Here is a 22,530-nt window from a genome sequence, read left to right as displayed (position 1 = left end):
TTGTTCGAAAGGAGGTAACTCTATTTTACTAAAAGATGCGTTCATTTTTTTTCATACGAGAGTTTGGAACGCTAAAACTTTATTTATTTATTTTTTATTATTTGCAAGGAAAAAAAAGACGATAATAGCAGAGGATTTGTAATTTTTATTAAACAAAACATTCGAGGTGTAGCAACCACTATGCCCTGCCAGAATAAATGCCTGGACGGAACATTACATAGCGACTACCGCTTTGAAACGCCTACGCATATGAAAAACGCGTAGGAATATGACGTGATGCGATCACCGAGTTATGTTGCCGTGGTAAATAGAACCTTTTGAGTTGTTGTGGTTTATGCACCCAATATCATTTGAAAGCAGGTTTCCTATTTCTGGCAGTTAAGATTGTTCCTTGGAGAGTTGAAGCAACTAGCTCTAATGGGAGATTGAAACGCTATCCTATATCCTGAAATAGATAGGGTGGCTGGTTCTAGTTGGATAGATGGGAGTTAAAATAGTCTGTCTGATCTGATGGTCAAATACAATCTGATTGATAGATTTCGGGGCGATCACTCAGGGCAGGACATGCGGGCGTGGTTCTCTAACAGGCCCTTGATTCCAAGTTCTTACTTGGATCTGTTGTTAGGAAAGGCAATGTAGAATGCATATCTTGTCTCAAGTTCTACTGGCCAGACTTGATTTAGATGGCAATCCTAGGCTAGCTGCATACTGCAAGCTAAATATTTTTCTATTGGTGAAAGGTGACTTCCGGGAAAAGCTAGCAGAACATATTCAGAAAGGTCTAATAAAAGCAGAAACCAGAAGGTGGTGAGTTAATTTAGTGTTAGGGACTTCTCAGAGAAGCCATTAGAGAATATACTAGCCCAGGCAATGATGGTGGTGGTGGTGATCGCCTAGAGATAGACCTTACTAAAGGGGACCTGAAATGATTAGCTAGTGAGCATAGTTAGGGCTACATTAAAAAGAGTATCCAATGAAGAGTGTCCAAGACAGCATAGAACTTCACTTAATCATAATGGATCACTACAGTGTGGAACGATAAAATTGTCACCCTAGAAAAGGACGATATGATTCCATTTCTGTTTGATGAAAACAGGTTTTCTTTTTTTTGGTGCAGACCATCTACTACTTGGCCAGTTGTGTACAAATTCCAAGAGCGATAGGAATCTTCAATCATGTCTGAAAGGCGGTCTGCTAATTTAAAATAATAACAAAAAAAATGAATAAATTATTTTTTTAAATTAAAAAAAAAAAAAAAAAAAAGTTTCTATTTTCAGCTAAAGAGTTAATAAAATTATCCATTTTTAGCATTAATTTTATAGTCTCTTCTAGGGTAGAAGAGAAAATTATATAGACAGTAGAACCCCAGTATACAGCATTAATCCATTCTGGCATTGGAATCGTAAGGTGAAATCGCTGTATGGCCGAGCCTAAGCTTACAATTTTGTCAATGCCTGAGCTATTTAAAAATTAAAACTTGAACTAATATCTATTACGTGATGCATGCATATTCGTAATGCTGTCGTTCGACCATCACCTGGCAAATTCCAGTTTTTTTTAAAAATTCACAATTTTGCACCGATTTTCCCCGGCTAAAACACAAATATAAAGTTTCACATGGGTTCGAATACGCTATATATTAAGTTTCATGTCTCTAGATCAAAAACTGATAGAAGAGTTTGGTAGGCAAAATTTTTTAAACAAATATATATGCATACGTAAATATACATAGACAGAGGTTTGTGTTTACTATAAACATTTTACACAAATATTACATTATATATATATATATATATATATATAAATATATATACATATATATATATATATATATCATTGGCGGTCACTAGTGTCCGAGTAAGACTGCCCTCCGTTGTGGCTTCTGTGGGTCCTATGTGGGTATATATATATATATATATATATATATATATATATAGAAAGAGGGAATTAATATAGTGCCAAATATATATGTATATATATATAGAAAGAGGGAGATGGAAAAAAAAAAACCTGGCTCTGTGTCCATCAACGTTTTGTCTTCAATAACTTCCTTTATTTTTAAAATAGAACAAAGTCATATTTCTCACAACAAATATATTTTCAAATATTGCACTGGAATTTTATTTTCTTAATTTTATTCATCAAGAAGAAGTCTTGACGAAACGATGATGGATATGAAACTTAGTTTGTTTGTTTTTCATCACTCACTCTCATTGAACTACTGTTTCCATTATTCTTATCACACACACACACACACATATATATACATAATATGATGTATATATATATATATATATAAATATATATATATACATACATAATATGATATATATATATAATATGATATATATATACATATATATATGCATAATATGACATATATATATATATATATATATATATACATAATATGATATATACATAATATGATATATATATATACATAATATGACATATATATATATATATACATAATATGATATATACATAATATGATATATATACATATATACATAATATGATATATACATAATATGATATATATACATATATACATAATATATGATATATATACATATATACATAATATATGATATATATACATAATATATGATATATATACATGATATATGATATATATATATATATACATAATATATGATATATATATATATACATAATATATATATATATATATATATATACATAATATGATATATATAAACATAATATTATATATATATACACACATAATATATGGTATATATATATATATACATAATATATGATATATATATACACACATAATATATTATATATATATACACACACATAATATATGATATATATATACACACACATAATATATGATATATATATACACATAATATATGATATATATATATACACATAATATATGATATATATATATACACATAATATATGATATATATATATACACATAATATATGATATATATATATACACATAATATATGATATATATATATACACATAATATATGATATATATATATATATACATATATATATATATATATACATATACATAATATATATATAATATGATATATATATACATATATGATATATATATATACATAATATATGATATATATATGATATATATATACACAATATATATATACATAATATATGATATATATATACACAATATATATATACATAATATATGATATATATATACATAATATATGATATATATATACATAATATATGATATATATATACATAATATATGATATATATATACATAATATATATATATACATAATATACGATATATATATACATAATATATGATATATATATATACATAATATATGATATATATATATAATATATGATATATATATATAGATAATATATGATATATATATACATAATATATGATTTTTTTTTTTTTACATAGGCATCACCACATTATCAAGGCCAAGAGGCCACTCAAGGATAAGGGTTAAAGAGTGTACAGTAGAAATTGGACATTATAGTAATCATTAGTAATGAAAATTTGGTAAAGTTGATAACTTATATGGAACGGCTCATCAAGAACTTATTTACGTTAGACTTGAAGACAACCATATTGTAGTCAGCCGGAAAGCAGGAAAACGGAAGACAATTCCACAGGCGTGCAGTTCTAAGAAAAAAGCTTTGTTCATGGAATCTACGTTTAGGTTTAGGCACAGATAAAGAGTGGGGGGAATTATTGATAGTGTTTACAGCTAGACGAGTGTTTCTTGTGAAAGTTTGGCGAGGGGGGACCATAGATTGAAGCTCGTTTGAACACTTTCCATGAAAATAACGATACATCAGAGACAAACTCGCAACATCTCTTCTGTGAGATAAAGGTTGTAAGGAAGAGAAAAGGACATCTCCTACGAGGCTACGAAGTCTATTTTGAACTCTATCAATGATATATATATAAAATATATGATATATATATACATAATATATGATATATATATATAATATGATATATCATATATATATACATAATATATGATATATATACATAATATATGATATATATATATACATAATATATGATATATATACATAATATATGATATATATATATATACATAATATATGATATATATATATACATAATATATGATCCCTATATATACATAATATATGATCTATATATACATATATACATAATATATGATATATATATACATAATATATGATATATATATACATAATATATGATATATATATATACATAATATATGATATATATATACATAATATATGATATATATATATATATACATAATATATGATATATATGTACATAATATATGATATACATATATACATAATATATGATATATATATATACATAATATATGATATATATATATGCATAATATATGATATATATGTACATAATATATGATATATATATATACATAATATATGATATATATATATACATAATATATGATATATATATATACATAATATATGATATATATATATGCATACATAATATAATATATATATATATATATGTATATGTCATAAAAAGGAACTTGTCTGTGTGTACATGGAACAGTCTCTACTGAACGGGTCTATCAATTTTTAGTCTATAGAGTTGAAACGATATATGGGATATTCGGACTTAAGGAAAAATTTGATTTAGTTTGTAACCAGAAAAAATAGCTGCTCAACAGTCAAAATAGAAAAATGATAATTTAGCAGACGTAATTCAACTTAATGTGTATCATCTACACATGCGCAAATATGCATTTATAGGTTTAAGTGTGTTAATTTGTAAAGTTTTGATGTATATGTGTTCTTTTGGTAAGATCGTAACAAATACCGCTAACAAACTAAATGTGTGAGTTTTTTTTTTCTAGCTCATGGCACCCAATTCATGTTTTCTTTTTTTTTCATGTTCTTTTGAAATTACTACTATATATTGGGTACAATATAATAATCAATAGAGAATTAGTTATATAATAATACGAAATCTGCATGAATTAAAATATATTTAAGCATATTTTACAACTTGATGGCCTACTAGTTATTATATATTTATATATATATATATATATATATATATATAGATAGATATATATGTTTTTTTTATTATTACAACCTTTATCCTTGTTTTTTACCACATATACCTCTTTATATATATATAGACACACACATATATACATATACAAACATATATACACACTCACACACACATATATACATATACAAACATATACACACTCATACACACACATATACATATACAAACATACACACACTCACACACACACATACATATACATATACACACACACATACACATATATAAGAGCAACTAGTTAATAAAACATGTTAAAAAACACTTTGAAAAAGAGTTAAAAACATATTTAATCTGAAAAGGAAACACTTAATAAGTGGATAGTCCTTAATCCGCGGAGTTTCAAAGAAATATTTTCTTTCTCATCAGAGGGTAGGAATTAGCAAAATGCAGGATCAGATTTTCCATACAAAAGTATTTGATGAAACTGCAAGTAAGTCAAAGATCTTACTTGATAACAAAAAGTGAAGCAGAGGGAATATGGTGAAGAAAAAGGTGATTTCACGTGAATGGATAGTCTGGTGAAAGGTAAGATCCAAAAATGTAAATCCAAGAAAGTTAATTAAATTTGCATTCGCACAAGTAAAATCCAAGGAAATCGCATAATTGGAAGATGGTCCAAAATAATCCAAAAGGCCGAAATCCATATTCACAAATATGTACAAGGAAAAGGGGAAAAGATTCCAATAATATTCATAAAAGAAAAATAAGATATGTGTTTAACACGACTGCCGAGACACAGTGTAATATTTTATATATATATATATATATATATATACACACACACACATATACATAAGTGACCTTTAGATATACTAGTATACCAGCTGGCATTGCCCGTAAATACGCTTAAATATGATATTTTGATTAATGTGGATTTCATATTTATTATTATATTATATTAGACCTAATATTTACTAATCATTTAAAAAGTTTAAAAAAAAAAAAAAAAAAAAAAAAGAAATGACTCGTGTGCCACCACTGAGAATCGAAACCAAAACGTTTAGCTTACAATTTGTTTTTCCTTTGACGTTAATACCTGAGCTATGAAGACACATTTGCTGCAAGGCAAAAAATTCAAACATAGACTACTAGCTACTACGTTATGCCTGCATATTTGTAATGCTGTCGTTTGACCTTCACCTGGCAAATTCCGTTTTTTTTTTTTCTTCACCTGGCAAATTCCGTTTTTTTTTTTTTAATTTTCAAACTCTTGCCCTAATTTTCCCCGGCTGAAACCCAAATATAAAGTCTTGCATGGGTTTGAATACCCTATATATTAAGTTTCATGTCTGTAGATCAAAAACTGGTAATATCCATTGAGAGCGTATGGCGGTTATATGAGAAAATAAAGATGTGTACGCATCATAAATGTTTCTTTTCTGTGTCTTATGTTATACATTAGTACATTAGGGGTCATTTACAGTTAAAAGTTTATTTACTGAACCCATTTGAACTAGATAAAATCATGATTAAAATGTGTATGTCTCGTGTAAATAACTAACGATGACTATCTAATATGGCCGACCAGACGGGTGATCAAAAAGTAGATCGAGCGTACCGGAAAACGAAATGAGACCAAATTGACAACTGGCTTCTTTTTTTTTTTTTTTTTTTGCTTGAAGTTTGCGCTTTTCGGATTATTTTGTTATGTTTTATTTCCTTGGTGGATATTTTTTGGGGGGTGGGTAGGTGGGAGTTTTTTGTCAGAGATTATAGTTATAGGTAAAAACATTAAAAACACTTCAAACATTGGGAAAGGTACTTAAACCATAAAAAAAAATAACGGTAACATAAGTGCATAAGCACCAAAATTGTTTTTTTTTGTTTTGATTGTTAGTTAAATCCGGCTAAAAAAAAAAAAAAATAATAAAAATAAAAAATAATCCGACAACCGCAAAGTTCAAGCCAAACTGAAATTTTTATTTGTTACGCTTGAATAAAAAATAATTATTAAAGCAAAAACAGTCGTGTTCTCGTCGAGTAAGTTTTTTTTATTATTCAAAAAAAATAAAAGGTACTTATTTTTGTTTACAAGTGCTACTAATCTGGACATGCACCAATTTTGTTGTTAATAATTACCTATAACTATAATCTCTGGCAAAACAAAAAACACCCCCCCCCAACAAAAAAAAAAAAACGGTTAAAAAAAATCCACCAAGAAAATAAAACATAACAAAATAATCCGAAAAGCGCAAACTTCAAGCAAAAAAAAAAAAAAAAAGAAAAAAAAAAGCCAGTTGTCAATTTAGTCTCATTTCGTTTTCCGGTACGCTCGATCTGACTTTTCGATCACCCGTCTGGTCGGCCATATTAGATAGTCATCGTTAGTTATTTACACGAGACATACACATTTTAATCATGATTTTCTTTAGTTCAGTTGGGTGCAGTAAATAAACTTTTAACTGTAAATGACCCCTAATGTACTAATGTATAACATAAGGCACAGAAAAGAAACATTTATAATGCGTACACAGCTTTATTTTCTCATATAACCGCCGTACGCTTTCAATGGATATTACCCAAAAACTGATAGAGGAGCTTTTTAGGCAAATGTTTTTAAACAAATATATACCTATACATAAATATATATAGAAAGAGGTTTGTGTTTACCATAACCATTTTATGCAAGCATTATGCAAGTATAAATTAAGTAGAATATCTGCATAAATATAATTACACGTAATAGTTTTAACTAAAGATGATTATCCCATTAAAAAAAAAAACCGAAAAAACTAATATGGAATTAATTTAAATGAATGTTTAAAAGAATATGAAAATTAGCTGGAACTTTTGCAGATGAATGCAATTTCACGATCCATATATAAGAAAGTTGTATTTTTTTTTAAATAAAAAAATGGGTTTATAATAATGAATATCAATACACAAAAAAAAGAAAAAAAAAGAAATTTATAGGAGTATAAATACATATACATAAGTGACCTTGTATGTGTGTCCGTGTGCAAAATGATCTCCACCAAACTCTTCAGTCAATTTTGGTCTACAAACGTAAAACTTGATATACATGGGATATGGACCTGTGGAACAAATCTGATTTGATTTTTAGCTTAAAAAGTCAAGCCGTCAAAATTGAAAAGAATAAAACTTGGCAGACATGAGTCAACTTAATATGCTCTTCTATGCATGCGCAAATCTAAATTCGTATATTTTACGTTATTTTATAAGATTTTATATCCAGAAGGGCATACTAATGAATGACGGTAACAAATAAGGCTGAAGAGCTTTATGTTTTGGTTTTGATTCTAGCTGATGGCACAAAGCCCATATATACATTAGTCTGGCTACCTATCTCTATTTATGTGTGTGTGTGTGTGTGTGTGTGTGTGTGTGTGTGTGTGTATTTTTGGAGTAATATTTGGTAATGATTTGAAGTGACCTGGCTTTGGGTTTCGAATCTTAGTATGGATACACTGATTATGTCTAGCCACACTGAAGAATTGTGACATGATGAAACAACTGCTTGTAGATGACTATGTATGTGTGTACGTACATTATATATATATATATATATATATATATATATATATATATATATATACACACACACACATTTTGATAACAAGATTTAGAATATTTGTTTAAAAACTGTATAAGAGTTAATTTCTAAAAAAAAAAAAAATAATAATAATAATTTTGCATTAGCTTTCTTAAAGAATTATAAATTTTTTTTAAAGAATTCTATTATTTTGGGCCACATATTTTCTTGCGCACGTGCTTGGGGTGCTGGAGTACCTCCAAACTTTATAGCACACCCATAAACAGAAGCATAGCAGTTGTGAGTTACCGGGGTGTATGGAGGTTCAATGATGTGACCCGTGTCTGGGTACACAACTAATTCAATATCAGATCGCTTTGATGTTGGATGGCGTTGTATCCATTTTTCATAATTATCAGGTGTTAATATTGTATCATCGTCTCCAACTAAAAGCATAATCTTTGCTTTGGAGGATGCAGGAATCGTAAAAACCTTTGTTTCGTCTAATGTCCAAGGGTTCGTATATAGGTCTGCGTGTTGCTCATCTTTTATAAATGTAGGGTACTTGGCGTCTAGTGATGGAACGACTTTTCCATTATGTCTGATGCCACGTAAAAAAACTGTGGGTCCGCTAATACTGACAGCAGCTTTCACCTTTGGGCAATGTGCAGCTAGATAAAGTGAAAGTGTTCCCCCGAGTGAACTGCCTAAGATGCCGACACCGTTGTTGTTGCTGCCCATGACAGAAGGGTGGTTTAGAAGCCAATCGACAGCTTTTTCAAAATATTCAAAATCGATATCAAAATAAGTAATTGAAAGATCTTTATATTTGAAGTAAGGAAGGCTTAATGTTATAAACCCTCGGTTAGCTAGAAGTGCTGCACGTGATTCTACCAGCCCTCCATTGGAGCCGTACATATCGATGACAGCGGGGAGACTTCTACCGGTTTCTCCTTCTTCAGGTACGGGTATAAATAACGATCCATAAATCCCTGCTTCGTCTACGGTTATTTTTTTTATGTTAGGCTTTTTGTATAATCTTTGAATTTCAGTATGAGCGAGTGGCTTATGCTCTAATCGCCACAGACTCTCACTTGATACGTGTTGAGGAAAAACCGCTAAGTCATAAAGTAGTGGCGTTGTAGCATCGTATTTTACTAATCTCGCATACTTTCGTTGGTGGGGATTTTGGACCATGCTCCAAAATAAACCCATTGGTTCTACACCTGTATAGGTGCCATTTAAAGACGGGTCACGACTTAAGTCCACACAACCATCACCAGAAGCTTTGAACTGGCCATATGCTCCGAAGGTAATCTGTTTTTTAGATTCAGTCGATGTTGTCGTAGCCATCACTGTAATCTCCTGGAAGGGGCTCAAACCGACCACATTCATTGATAAACTCTCATCAACCAAAGAAATCTTTTTGTTAACAACTAATTTCACAGGGCCACGACTGTACGATTTCCAACCTAAAGAAAATAAATTCTTCACCGGATCGCGAGAAAAACAATGCAACCACATTGTGCGAGGAGAAAATAGGAAAAGAGATTTTACAGACATGTTGAATACTGAATACTGCGACTGCGTACGTAAAAGCGGATATAAAACGATTCAATCATGAACTGAATATATATTATTTTTTGTTTGGTTTTGTTTCGTTTTGTTGAGATAACAAAGGTCAAAATCTGGGAACAATATGGTGAAGAATTTATGTATGAATATTCAGGACGAGAACTCAATTAGATAAACTAAGATTATTGTTGTTCAGATATCAGGTTGAAGTGCCATTCATTTTAAAAACAAAATTGTTAAAAAAAAAAAAAAAAAAAAAAAGAAGAAAACTAAAATGTAACAATTGTAGAATGTTATAACCAGAATATATTCCTTATTATAAATAAAATGCCAAACTGCTTACTTTTTCATTTCTGTCACCAATTGAAGATGATGACAATGAAAAGAAATGTTTTCAATCTTTACTAGTAAGGCCACCCAGCGTTGCTCGACACCGTATAAGACAATGAGAAACATTTTGGTACTTCATTGTATAAGTACCTTATTTCCTGGGTAAGATACTGTAGAAGTACCATTTTTTCTAATTTAAAAATGAAAGAACTCGATACTTTTAAGTAATTTTCTGTTGTGTTAAATTTTCTGTGCATCTGAGTAAGAAGTTGTTTGTTATTTCATCTATTGCTATAGTGAAGAAGCACTTTATTTCTCATTTAAAAGTCATGCTATTCGATTATATAACGTGATCTTCGTTTTTTATGACTTTTATGCACGTCACAGGTAGGATTCAATTTGTTTTTCATATGAGTACTATACTACACAAGTACCTTATTTCTTGGGTAGGATAATGTGCAAGTACCTTATTTTAATATATAGATGAAACTACTCGGTGATTTTACATAATTTTCTGTTGTGCAAACCTTTCCGTATGTCAGAGGTGAGAGTTTGTTTTTATAATAGAGTGCTATATTAAAGAAGCACCTTATTTCTTATATAAATGTCATAGTACTCAAATATCTCTCTCTCTCTATATATATATATATATATAAAAGCGAAAATGTATGTATCTATGTATGTTTGTGTGTCTGCTAAAAACTTTCGACAGACACAACAAAAATTCACAAACTCGGTATCATTGAAAAATTGGTCAAAAACATTCATTTTTTCACCCCGAATTCGACAATTTCCAACAGGGGGGGGGGGGTAATAAAAACGGACCTCTCGACCGGTTCTACGCATGCGTCAGATGACATCATGACCTGATTTTACTTTAAATAGTTGAAAAACTAAACAAATTTCATGTAAGTCGCGTTGGTTCATTATCTAAACGTTTTGGGTTCGAATTGTGGTGCGAGATTTCTTTTTTTTTTTTTTTTTTTTTTTTTTCGATTTTTTAAATTTAAATATTGAACCAGTGTTATTTAAGCCATTTTTCACGTAACGTTCGTTTTTCTGTTTTTTTTTTTTTTACTTCGCTTATGCACACTCCACCACACACCCAAAAACACCTGGGCCTGGGTACCTACCGATTTTAAGCTACTGGGGTAATATGTAGGGAGTTGGGCAGCAAAATGTCGGTTCACATTACATTTGAACTTTTGCATGTCAATACAGTTGAGGAAGCAAGGATCCGGAATGGAATTCCAAAGTTTAGCAGTTCTGGGGAAGAAACTACATCTAGGGATGTTTACTGTGTAGGGATGGGATTTAGCTGCTTGTCGGCTTTGTCGAGGGTATTTGCATTGTGAGGGCGCAAGTGCTTGCAGTTCCTCAAAGCATTCATCATTAAAATACTTGTAGAACAGGCAGAGGACTGCAACATTTCGTCGGTGGGACAGAGGCTGAAGCTTAGATGACAGTTCAGGACCTATCAGGTTAGAGACTCTCTTTTGGACCTTGTCTAGGAGTGAGAGACTAGTAGCAGATGCACCAGCCCAAATATGACAATACTCCACCATGGGCGAATGGTGGCCTTATAGAGGTACAGGATACTTTCGGGCATTAGTAGTTTTCTAACATAGTAGAGAGAGCCTGCCCTCTTCACAGCGGTCCTGGCAATTCTCTCAATGTAATTGTTCCAACTCATGTTTTCTGTGAAGGCTGAGGAGTTTAAAAGAAGTACTTTCAGATAACGAATCTTTGGCCATTGCTATTAGTGGTAGAGGTTTCTTGTAATTATTGAAGGAATGTGACAATCCATTTTTGTCCCCATTCCACTACAGATTGGAGGTCATCCTCTAGTGTTTCTGCCATTTCTTTAGATATGTGTTCATTTGTTTTCCTGTCATGCCTGTTATAGAGCGTGGTGTCATCAGCCTATATACCCATCTAAGAGGCAATTTTGTCGGGGAGGTAATTTATGAATATTAGGAATAATAAAGATCCAAGGATAGACCCCTGAGGCACTCCTGCATTTATAACATATTGTTTAGATGTACGACCGTCGGGGACAACCTGGATTTTTCTCTTATCTAAGAAGGATTCAGTATTCGTCCAGTGATACCGTATGATCTGATTTTCCTGAGAAGACCTTTGTGCCATACTCTGTCAAAAGCCTTAGATATATCTAGAGCTACTGCTCTACCCTCCCTTCTTTGTTCAGTGAATAGTATATATGTTCCGAGATTACAGTTAGGATGTCTGCTGTGGAACAGGCTTGCCGAAATCCATATTGTTGGTCGGTCAGAAGTTTAGCATCTGTAAGGTGATGGACTAGAGCTTGGTTAATTATAGACTCAAGTATTTTGGTGAAAAGTGGGAGGAGGCTAATGGGGCGATAATTTAATGGGGCAGTTCTTTCACCAGAATTCTTGAAAGCTGGTACCACAGAAGCAGTTTTCCAGCAGTCCAGAAAGCAAGATTCATTAAGGCATTTGTTGTAAAGTTTGGCAAGAACTGGAGCTACTTCAGCGGAGCATATTTTTAATAATACAGCCGGGATGAGATCAGGTCCACATGCTTTTGAAGTATCAAGGTTTTTTATGATAGCACGTACCTGAGAAGGGTTGATTTTCAGATCGTCTAGCATGGCATCTGTCCGCAAAGGAAAGTCAGGGAGAGGGTGGTTAACAGGATCCAGTGTGGAGTTGGAGGCAAACCGACTGGCAAGCATGTTAGCCTTCTCAGTTGCTGAGCAAACAACCTCATGATAGTTGGTTAGTGGGGGAATCGTTGATTGCCCATTATTTACTAGATTGTTGTAGATTTTCAAGAAATCTCGGGTTCCTAATTTTTGTGCTCCGATGCGTTTTTTGGTGGTTTCAGTAAATTCTCTCTTAGCTGTCGCTATTTCTTTCTTACAGTTACTTCTAGCTTCTATATACTTCTGTCTGTTTGAACTGGACTTATGTCGGTTAAATCTGCGGTACGCATGCTGCCTTTGTGCAATGGCAGTTGCACAGGTAGAAGTAAACAATTGGAGAGAGTGGGGCTTAGTACGTGCCCCCCCCCATTTATTTTTTCCAAATTTGAACAAAATATATTTAAATCTATCTCTAAATATCAAACTAATACACAAACTAAACAAAACAAAAAATTGATAGTAGTATAGATTATATAAAGCAATTCAATTTTATTTCATCTGTAAATCTTTGAGACAATTTGTATATATTAAAAAGTGTGAATATGTTCAGTAATGCTTTTCTATATAATAGACTTCCTTAACTACCATAGAGAAAATTGGTAAAAGACCGTAGACGTCAAATTTTTTTTAACTTTGACTCCAATTTTGACCCCTTTAACATTTGTTTTGGACTAAAATCAAATTAAAATGTTTGGCCCATGTCCAAGTAATCTACATGTAAAATTTCAAGTGTTAAGACAAAAAATTGGCAGCCAAATTTCTGCCCGAAAACTGATTAAAAAGTTTGCTTGCATGTCTGAATACCCTTTATGTAACATTTCAAATGTTTAGACCCAAAACTGGCTTAATGGTTTGCTAGAGACTGCAAAAGTAAAATCTTTTGAACTTTGACCCTTGGCAGCCAAATTTTCAGAAAAAAAAAAAAAAAAAAAAAAAAAAAAAAAAAACGATTAAAAATCTTGCCCTATGTTTGAATATACTTTATGTAAAATTTCAAATGTTTAGACAAAAAAATTGGCTTAGTTTGGTAGAGACCGCAGAGGTCAATTTTTTAAAAACTTTGACCCCAATTATGACCCCTTAACATTTATTGTTTTGGGTCCAAATCAAATTATTAAGTTAGATTCATGTCCAAGTAACCTACATCTAAAATTTCAAGTGTTTACACCCAAAATTGGCGGAGGAGTTTAGTCGAGTTCTCAAAGATCAAATCGTTGAACTTTGACCCCTTAACAGCCAAATTTCTGGCCGAAAACCAATTAAAAACATTTTCCCAAATCTCAATACCCCTTATGTCAAATCTCGAGTCTGTAGACTGAATATTGACAGTTATTTGGTAGGGAAATGTACGCAGACAGACACATACATTTTCACTTCTATAGATATATAGATTTTAAAAAATTATAATTGCACAAAAACTTTATACATGTATCTGTTAGAAAAAAAAACAAAAAAAAAACTGTACATCAAAATTTACACAAATTCATCCAGTATTTTTGCTTTCAGAAAATAAAATTTGAGCAGTAAAAAATTTCTAGATTGTGTTATAATTATTGTGTGTTGAATTATGTCCTTTGGCCATTGACCTTAATATAAGCAGAAAATGGTGGATGAGACGTGGTTTAAATTTTTTTTTCTTTTAACAAGATAAAACACACATTACTTGATGAATTTGCATAATTTTTGGTGTATTTTCTTTTTTAAACCAAATACATGAATACATAATAAAATTGTTGCACCATTTTGTTTTCTTTTTATGAGCATTTATTAATATTGAGGTAAAACTGGATAAACACTTTACTTATTAAAACAAAATAAAAACATAAGTACAAAGCAAAAATACCATAAATGTTTATCATCTTTCATACACACAAAAATTAGTTTTTTAATGAAATGTTTGATTAAAATTATGATTGGTCATGTCTTACCTGACCTCATATCTTCCTTTAAAAAAAAAAAAAAAAAAAATTTGAAATCCATGAATTTTTTTCAAGTGAGAGAATATAAATATAATTAATACATTTTCAAAGTTGTTAAGATAAAAGTTAATCATAGTTTCAAGTTTACATTTATCTGTATTTTTTTAAAAATAATTTAAAGAGTATAATTAATTATACTTATTAATTTAAAACTTTTTTTTTTTTATATGAAAGTTAACTTTTATTGAGCTCTGCAATTTACAAGCTATAATTTTAAAAAGAGTTTTTCTGGGATTGTGGTTTTTTTCTTCAATTGGTGGTTCCAAGAAATATTGCTCATCTCTAGTTTAGAAGCACAAACGAAACAATACTTGACTCGCCTATCAACTAAAAATTTAGCCAGACATTATTTCCGAATAGAGATTTTAAAGATTTCAAAACCAGATCAAAAGTTCACATATTCAGATGTAACATCATGTCAGACATGTTTTATTATATATATATTAAAAAAAAAAAAAAAAAAAAAAGAAGATGCTTCAGCTAACATTTATTTATTTTTTTAATTTTTAAAAGTGGATGTGAAAAATTCTAAGGTGATCTTAAAGCCTTTATATTGGCAATAAGAATATAATTTCTACTTAGAATTAAAGTTTATAAATCAAAGTTGATTACTAGGTTTTAAACCAATAAGTTTTGTGGAAGTAACCATAAAATCTAGAAAAGCAGTTCTTTTTAAGAATGCAAAAAATATGAGGTGAAGTAAAATAAAATAAAAAAAATCTATAAAACACACCAATAAAACATTTCAATGCTCAACTAACTAAACCGAGGTAATCATCCATTAAAGTACCAATAGCAAAAATGTCTTTGGCATCAACACGTGTTCCAACAATTTTGATACGAATTTCATCATCTTGTTGAATTACAACATCTTCATCTTTTGTCTTATAGCAATAAGGATTTGAGTTGGGATCGAAGTCCATGTCTGCTGGGATTGAATGGCGGGAGATGAAACATGAGAGTGGGCCAATTTCCGTAAACAGACCCACTTTATTGACTTGAGTAACAACTGCATCCAACACTTCACCTGCACAAGTAAAAAAAAAAAAAACGTAAATGTAACACACAAAAATTTCTATTGAAATTAAAATTACGAGATGCATACAAAAGTCACAAAAAATTTGCTATTTTCAATCTTGTAATTATCAATTTTAAGATCATGAAAAAAAAAATATTGAAGAAATTATTTCTTCAATTTTTAGTTATAGCAGGATCACTTTTCTATGCATTTTTAACTTATTATGTCTTGCTGTTTTATAAATAAAATACTAAATAATTTCTTTTTAAAATCTATCATGTATAATAGTACTGCTTATGGCATAATCAATCCAATTAAGAATAAAATTCATCTATATTCATCAACTTCTGAAAGTTGTTTGAATCCCTTTAAAAATTCTTGTGAAATTTGCTAAAATTCTTTTTATTCAATGATGCATAAAGAAGTCTTGTAATAGTAAGATACTAACTTATTGCCAAAAGTACACTGTAACGCTTTGTGTGAACTGCTCTTTACCATGTTTAAATTTATCTTTAATGTATAACATCTTGATTTCTAAAATATATATCACGTGTATCGAGTGTTCTATTCATAGGAGTTAATATTTTGCTTTCTGAATACAATAACTTTTTCCTTTTAATTCCTGTATTCTAACTCATTAGTCATTACACAAAGTTTCAATTCAATAGTAGAAAATTTAGGTATTCTGGGATTTAATAAGTTAACATAAAAGAGTTACCGTACTTTATTTTTAGACCAGTTTAGCCGAAAATAATAGTTCAATGCTACTATTCTGACACAAAGTTTGTTTGAGTAAATTTTTAGATTAGGTCCACCTCCACAATTTGGTTTTAAATGACGACTTTTACAAGTTCTCGACTATGCTGAATATGAAAATCGCATTGAAATTTTGCAGAAATAAGTAGTTATCGAGATATAAAAAGTTGTATTACACATTGTATTCTTTGGCAGCCATCTTTTTTACGCACATGCGCGTGCCATAAGCAAATCAGTCATAGACGAGTAGATTTGTTTATGGCGCGCGCGTAAAAAAGATGGCCGCCAAGGAATACAATGTATAATAATACAACGTTTTGGTACTAGTGCACTAAGTGTGTCAGAAACCAACCTTAAGAATGCGTGAAAAAAATCGAAAAATTCAACCTCCTATCTTTCCAAGCTTATAACTACTTGAAAAATGTAATTCAAACACTAATTTTTTTTTTTCAATTAAATAGCAAAGACCTAATTTAAAATAAAATAACAGGTATAATAGCAAATTATGCAATATTTGTTTTTTTAAATCGGTTTTCTTTAAAAAAGATTTGAAGAAAATCAACAAAATTTTACTTATGTCGATTACATAAAAAAAAAAAAAATCGATATAAATCCACAAAATCACTTACCTATAAAAATTACTCAATGTGTAGTTCCATTTTTCATTAAGAATTTATCTATATTTGTATTTTGAATTCCATTTATTTTTTTTAAATAAAAGAATTTTTTAAATGCCTATTTGGAAAAGGCAACATTACGTAAGCATTTTACGTTCTTATCGAAAAATCGGAAGTAGTTTTTTTATTGTTTTGAACTACGGATGGACAGAAGGAAGTAAAAACCACATGTTCGCGTTAGTCGTCTAGTCTTGTCCATGAAGAAATATGTGTTCCCATAGTTGAAAATAGTCAAATTTTACCTACAAGGTTTTTTTTTTTGGTTTTTTTAAAAGGCAAAAAGCGTCGAGGAATTTTTTTTTCTTTCTTTTCTCAAAGAAATACATAAATTTTTGATTTAATATATTTTAATTCTACTTTATCAAGCGAATATTTTTTTTTAAATATCTAAAAAAAAGAAAACATTGAATGAAATAGTAAAAAATTATCGTCAGCGTCCAATACTTACTATATAATATAAAAAGAACATAGGCTTCCAATTAATAAAAAATAAATAAAAAGTTTTATACATCGGACTTTACAGGTAAATTTCAAAAAAACACTTTCTTTTTGTTTTAATTTACAATATATTATTTATTGATCTTTTATCTTCAATTTGTGATATATAGGGTCTGCCAAACAATTGTGAAAGATGGACCGCATGTGTCCGTGACGTCAGATTTGTGTTAACTATACAAACTATGGAAAAGCAGAAGTGACTTAATGATTTTTTAAAACCTTTGTTTATCTTCTTCAAACTGTAATTAATAATTAATCTTTGTTATAATTTTGTTAGGTTTTAAGATTTACACAGTTTAACGATTAATAATATTATAAACATTTGTATATTAAATATGAAATACGGTTTTACTGAATGTTCATTTGGTTATCTACGGGGTTCCATATTTTGTTCGGTAAAAAGAGACAAACAAAATATGAGGGGTGGGGCCTACAAAATGCTTAATATTCAACTGATTATAGTATATATTAATCCGAAAAAACGCTATTTAAAAAAAAAAAACAAGTACATCCAAGGATGGAAATACTGTTGCCATATCTGGGCAGGAGCTGCTAAAAACAGCCTAACCTGCCTTGACAGAGTACAAAATAGACTTCGTAGCTTAGTCGGGGATGCCCTGTTCTCTACCCTGCAACCTCTCTCCCACAGAAGAGACGTTGCGAGCCTATCCTTGTTTTACAGGGTTATTCAAAAACCAAGAGACTTTATTCAAAAATATAAAGACTTTATTCAAAAACCAAGAGACTTTATTCAAAAATATAAAGACTTTATTCAAAAATATAAAGACTTTATTCAAAAACCAAGAGACTTTATTCAAAAATCAAGAGACTATTCAAAAATCAAGAGACTTTATAATTTCATTTATTCAACACCTGTTATTACTTGGTAGATTAGGTCCCACATTTTTCTTATGAGATTTTCAAAAATTTGCACATCCTCCCCATTTAAGTTTTCCAAAACATTACCAACATTAATTTTTAATTCTTCCCTAGTAACAGCACGAGGTCTTATGGCCGAGTATCTAGACTTAACCATACTAAAAAAATTTTCTATAGAGTTAAGGTCGGGGCTGCAGGGGGGAAGATATACAACTTCAATCTGGTGAGATTCTAAAAACTCTTTAACAACAATTGTCTTGTGGATTGGGGCGTTATCCATTAATAAGACTACATTTCTCCTTAAAACACCCTCATTAACAGCCCCGACGAGAAACTCAAGAAACCTCTCCCCATTAAACGATCCATCAATCAGTTTGTAATAGGATAAGCTGAACTGTGAAATAATACAGCAGGCTGATAGGTTTTGTCCTTTAGAAGGGGGCACATAAGTAACTGGGCTTACACCAATTTGCGAATATCCATAATTTTTGGATGTGTGCAAATTACAGCCTGTTTCATCCAGAAACAAAACTTCGCGGTTTCGATATCCCACAAAAGCCCTGGCGTATTCTCTCATTTTTTCACGGTGATTATTCGTGTTAACGACAGCTGCCTTCCTCTTCAGCCTTTTTCTTGTTAGCCCAGCTTCCTTCAAAAGTCTGCAAACGGAGGTTTGATTCGGGGTAAATCCAAATTTTTCTTCAAACTTTGTTTGAATCCCTTTTTGAGTTAACGACTGATCTTCATTAATAATATTTTTAACCTTGTTTACCAAGTCAGGATGCTGTGTTGTAGGTCGCCCTGATTTTCCATAATTCTCAGAATAAGAGGAATCTGGATTTTCTCTTATCTTTGAAACTGCTTTATACGCAGTAGACTTGCTCTGTCCTGTCATCTGCATAATTTCCGTTGCAGGTACATTTTGCCCAACAAGCCTTTTTATTAACTCAAAAAGAGATTCATTCATCATTACTCTGGGTTTCTTGTTAGCAGAACCATCCGAGTTCATATTGTTCTCCATACCTTGATTTGATTCTACCATTAAGGGTAAAATTTAAAAATAATTTTTTTTTATATCTGAAAAAGTCTTTATATTTTTGAATAAATTCTCTTCATTTTTGAATAAAGTCTTTATATTTTTGAATAAAGTCTTTATATTTTTGAATAAAGTCTTTTGATTTTTGAATAAAGTCTTTTGATTTTTGAATAAAGTCTTTATATTTTTTAATAAAGTCTCTTGATTTTTGAATAAAGTATTTATATTTTTGAATAAAGTCTCTTGATTTTTGAATAACCCTGTATCGTTATTTCCATGGCAGGTGCTCGTCTGAACTCCAATCTCTGGTCCCCCCTCGCCAATCTTTCACGAAAAACACCCGTCTAGCTGAATCCACTGTGAAAAATTTCCCCCACTCTATATTTGTGCCTAAATCAAAACGTGGATTCCATGAACAAAGCTTCTTTCATAGAACTGCACGCCTGTGGAACTCTGTTCCATCTGCCTGCTTCCCTCCGGACTACAACTTGGATGACGTCAAGTCCAACATTAACAAATTCCTAATGAACCGCCCACTTAATTAAACACTTCATCAAATCTCCACACTAACGTAATGTACTTGCAATAACCCTTATCCCTGAGTGGCTTCCGGGCCTTGATAAGTGGTGATAACTGTTTGAAAAAAAAAAAAAAAAAAAAAAAAAAAAAAAAAAAAAAACAATATTAAGTTTACATCAATTTTTTAATTGCAACAAGGTAAATTTTTGTTCAATATGTGTATTTAAATTTAAAAAAAATATTTTTTTACTTATTTGAACTCTTATGCTTCATAATAAATAGAAATTTTGATAGATTTAAATATATTTTGTTCGAATTTCAAAAAAAATAAATATGGGGGGGGGACACGCACTAAAAATATTTCCCTCATATATTTTACGAAAACTGCATTTTATATGTAATTTCATTCTAAAATGGATAAGTATCGAAAATTTAACGAAAATCTGACCATTAGTTGATTTTTGCTAGATTTATTAAATACGGGTATGTTTTCACGTTCGGAATGTCTACGACATGGGAACGTTATTTTAAAGCGCCAATTATGTAAACACAATTTTCGTCTCGCAATTTCATTATTTTCGTTCGATGAAAAAAATTTTTTTTTTTAATTATTACTGGTTTATTTTGCCCTTTTAAAAGGGCAAAAAAAGTTATACTGATAATATTAATTTATAATAAAGTTACATCGTGTTACCCTAGGGTGGGGTAATTCTGTGGTGAATTTTTGCAGTCCCTAGTGACATATAAAAATTTGGTGAGTATATTAATTATTAAAATTTTAATAGACATTTCAAAATGGAGGGGGGGTTTAAAAGAAAACGTTTGTCTAAAATATTATATTCGGTTCATTGGAAAGAGCATAAACGTTCACATTGACCCTGAAAATATCGTAAAATAGAAAAATTTTGATAGATTTTTAAAGTTTAAAAATTGAAAAAAAAAATTAACTCGTAAAATTCAATTGATTTCATTACGTATAATAAATTTAAAAAAAAAAAAATGGCTGCATGAAAGCGCACCGGCACTTTGTAAACACTTTTTTTTAAAATAATATTTCTATTATTTTTTATACAACTTTAATAGTTTATTTTGGAAGTATATTCCATAAAAAAATAAACAACTCACTTTTAAAAGAGAAATTACAAGTTTTTTTTATATTTTATTCGCAGTTTCGTGTTAGGGGGTGTCAAAAATTCCCCCAAAATTCTGATACACCTACTAGTGCACTTATTGATCCGTGCTGAAATAACGTTATTGTTTAAAAAGCCATTCTTAACATGGGGAGGGTGTTTTGTACCTATTCTGTACTTTAACCTTACAGTTGATTAAAAAAAAACAAAAAAAAATCATAAAACTTTCATTAAACTTGGAAATACGATTAAAAAAAACAGTGCGGCCTCCCTAGTACCACCTTTTTATATTGCGATAACTACTTATTTCTGCAAAATTTCAATGCGTCTTCCGTATTCAGCATAGTCGAAAACCTACAATAGTCCTCATTTAAAAGAAAAATTGTGGAGATGGACCTAATCTAAAAAAGGTGCTTGTAAACTTTATTGCCGAAATTGGAGACACCATTTTATTTTACGCACCTGTTGTCCAAATCCAGGGGAGAAATCATTATATTATAAACTATGGACGAAGCATGAAATAAATAATTTAAAAAATTAAACTGGCGAACGAAACGATTGTTTCCGGAAAGGAAAAGAATAAATTTACCTAAAATTAACATTTATTATATTGACCCTCCAAAGTTGCTTTAATTCAAAAAAATATATAAAATTATTTATTTGTTTGAAAAAAAAAAAAAAAAAAAAAAGTGCTAGTGCACTTACTGATCCGCGCTATTTTTTAAATCGTATTTCCAAGTTTAATTAAAGTTTTATATGTTTTTTTATTCAATTGTAAGGTTAAAGTATAGAATAGGTACAAAACACCCTCCCCTCCCC

General features: G+C 30.2%; 2 protein-coding genes across 2 annotated transcripts in view; both read right to left on the bottom strand.

The window, feature by feature from the left end:
• Window positions 1–8,665: 8,665 nt before the first annotated feature.
• LOC145248694 (bile acid-CoA:amino acid N-acyltransferase-like) lies at window positions 8,666–10,473 on the bottom strand. The gene has a single exon (XM_080110373.1). It carries the CDS (start codon window positions 10,186–10,188, stop codon window positions 8,806–8,808), a length of 1,383 nt encoding a protein of 460 aa, XP_079966499.1. The 5' UTR covers window positions 10,189–10,473; the 3' UTR covers window positions 8,666–8,805.
• A 4,580-nt stretch (window positions 10,474–15,053) lies between these two features.
• Window positions 15,054–22,530, bottom strand: part of LOC145248768 (DNA-directed RNA polymerase II subunit RPB7) — a 26,740-nt gene continuing 19,263 nt past the window's right edge. Inside the window, exon 2 of the mRNA XM_080110419.1 lies at window positions 15,054–16,225. Within this exon, the coding sequence (XP_079966545.1) occupies window positions 15,951–16,225 (275 nt within the window). The 3' untranslated portion in view covers window positions 15,054–15,950. The remainder of the gene's footprint in view (window positions 16,226–22,530) is intronic.

This window comes from Euprymna scolopes, chromosome 1 (genome assembly GCF_053919585.1).
Source record: "Euprymna scolopes isolate OS-2025 chromosome 1, ASM5391958v1, whole genome shotgun sequence".
In the NCBI taxonomy this organism is placed as follows: domain Eukaryota; kingdom Metazoa; phylum Mollusca; class Cephalopoda; order Sepiida; family Sepiolidae; genus Euprymna; species Euprymna scolopes.
Note: the sequence above shows the minus strand (reverse complement) of the source record. Positions and strands in the feature narration are given on the sequence as shown.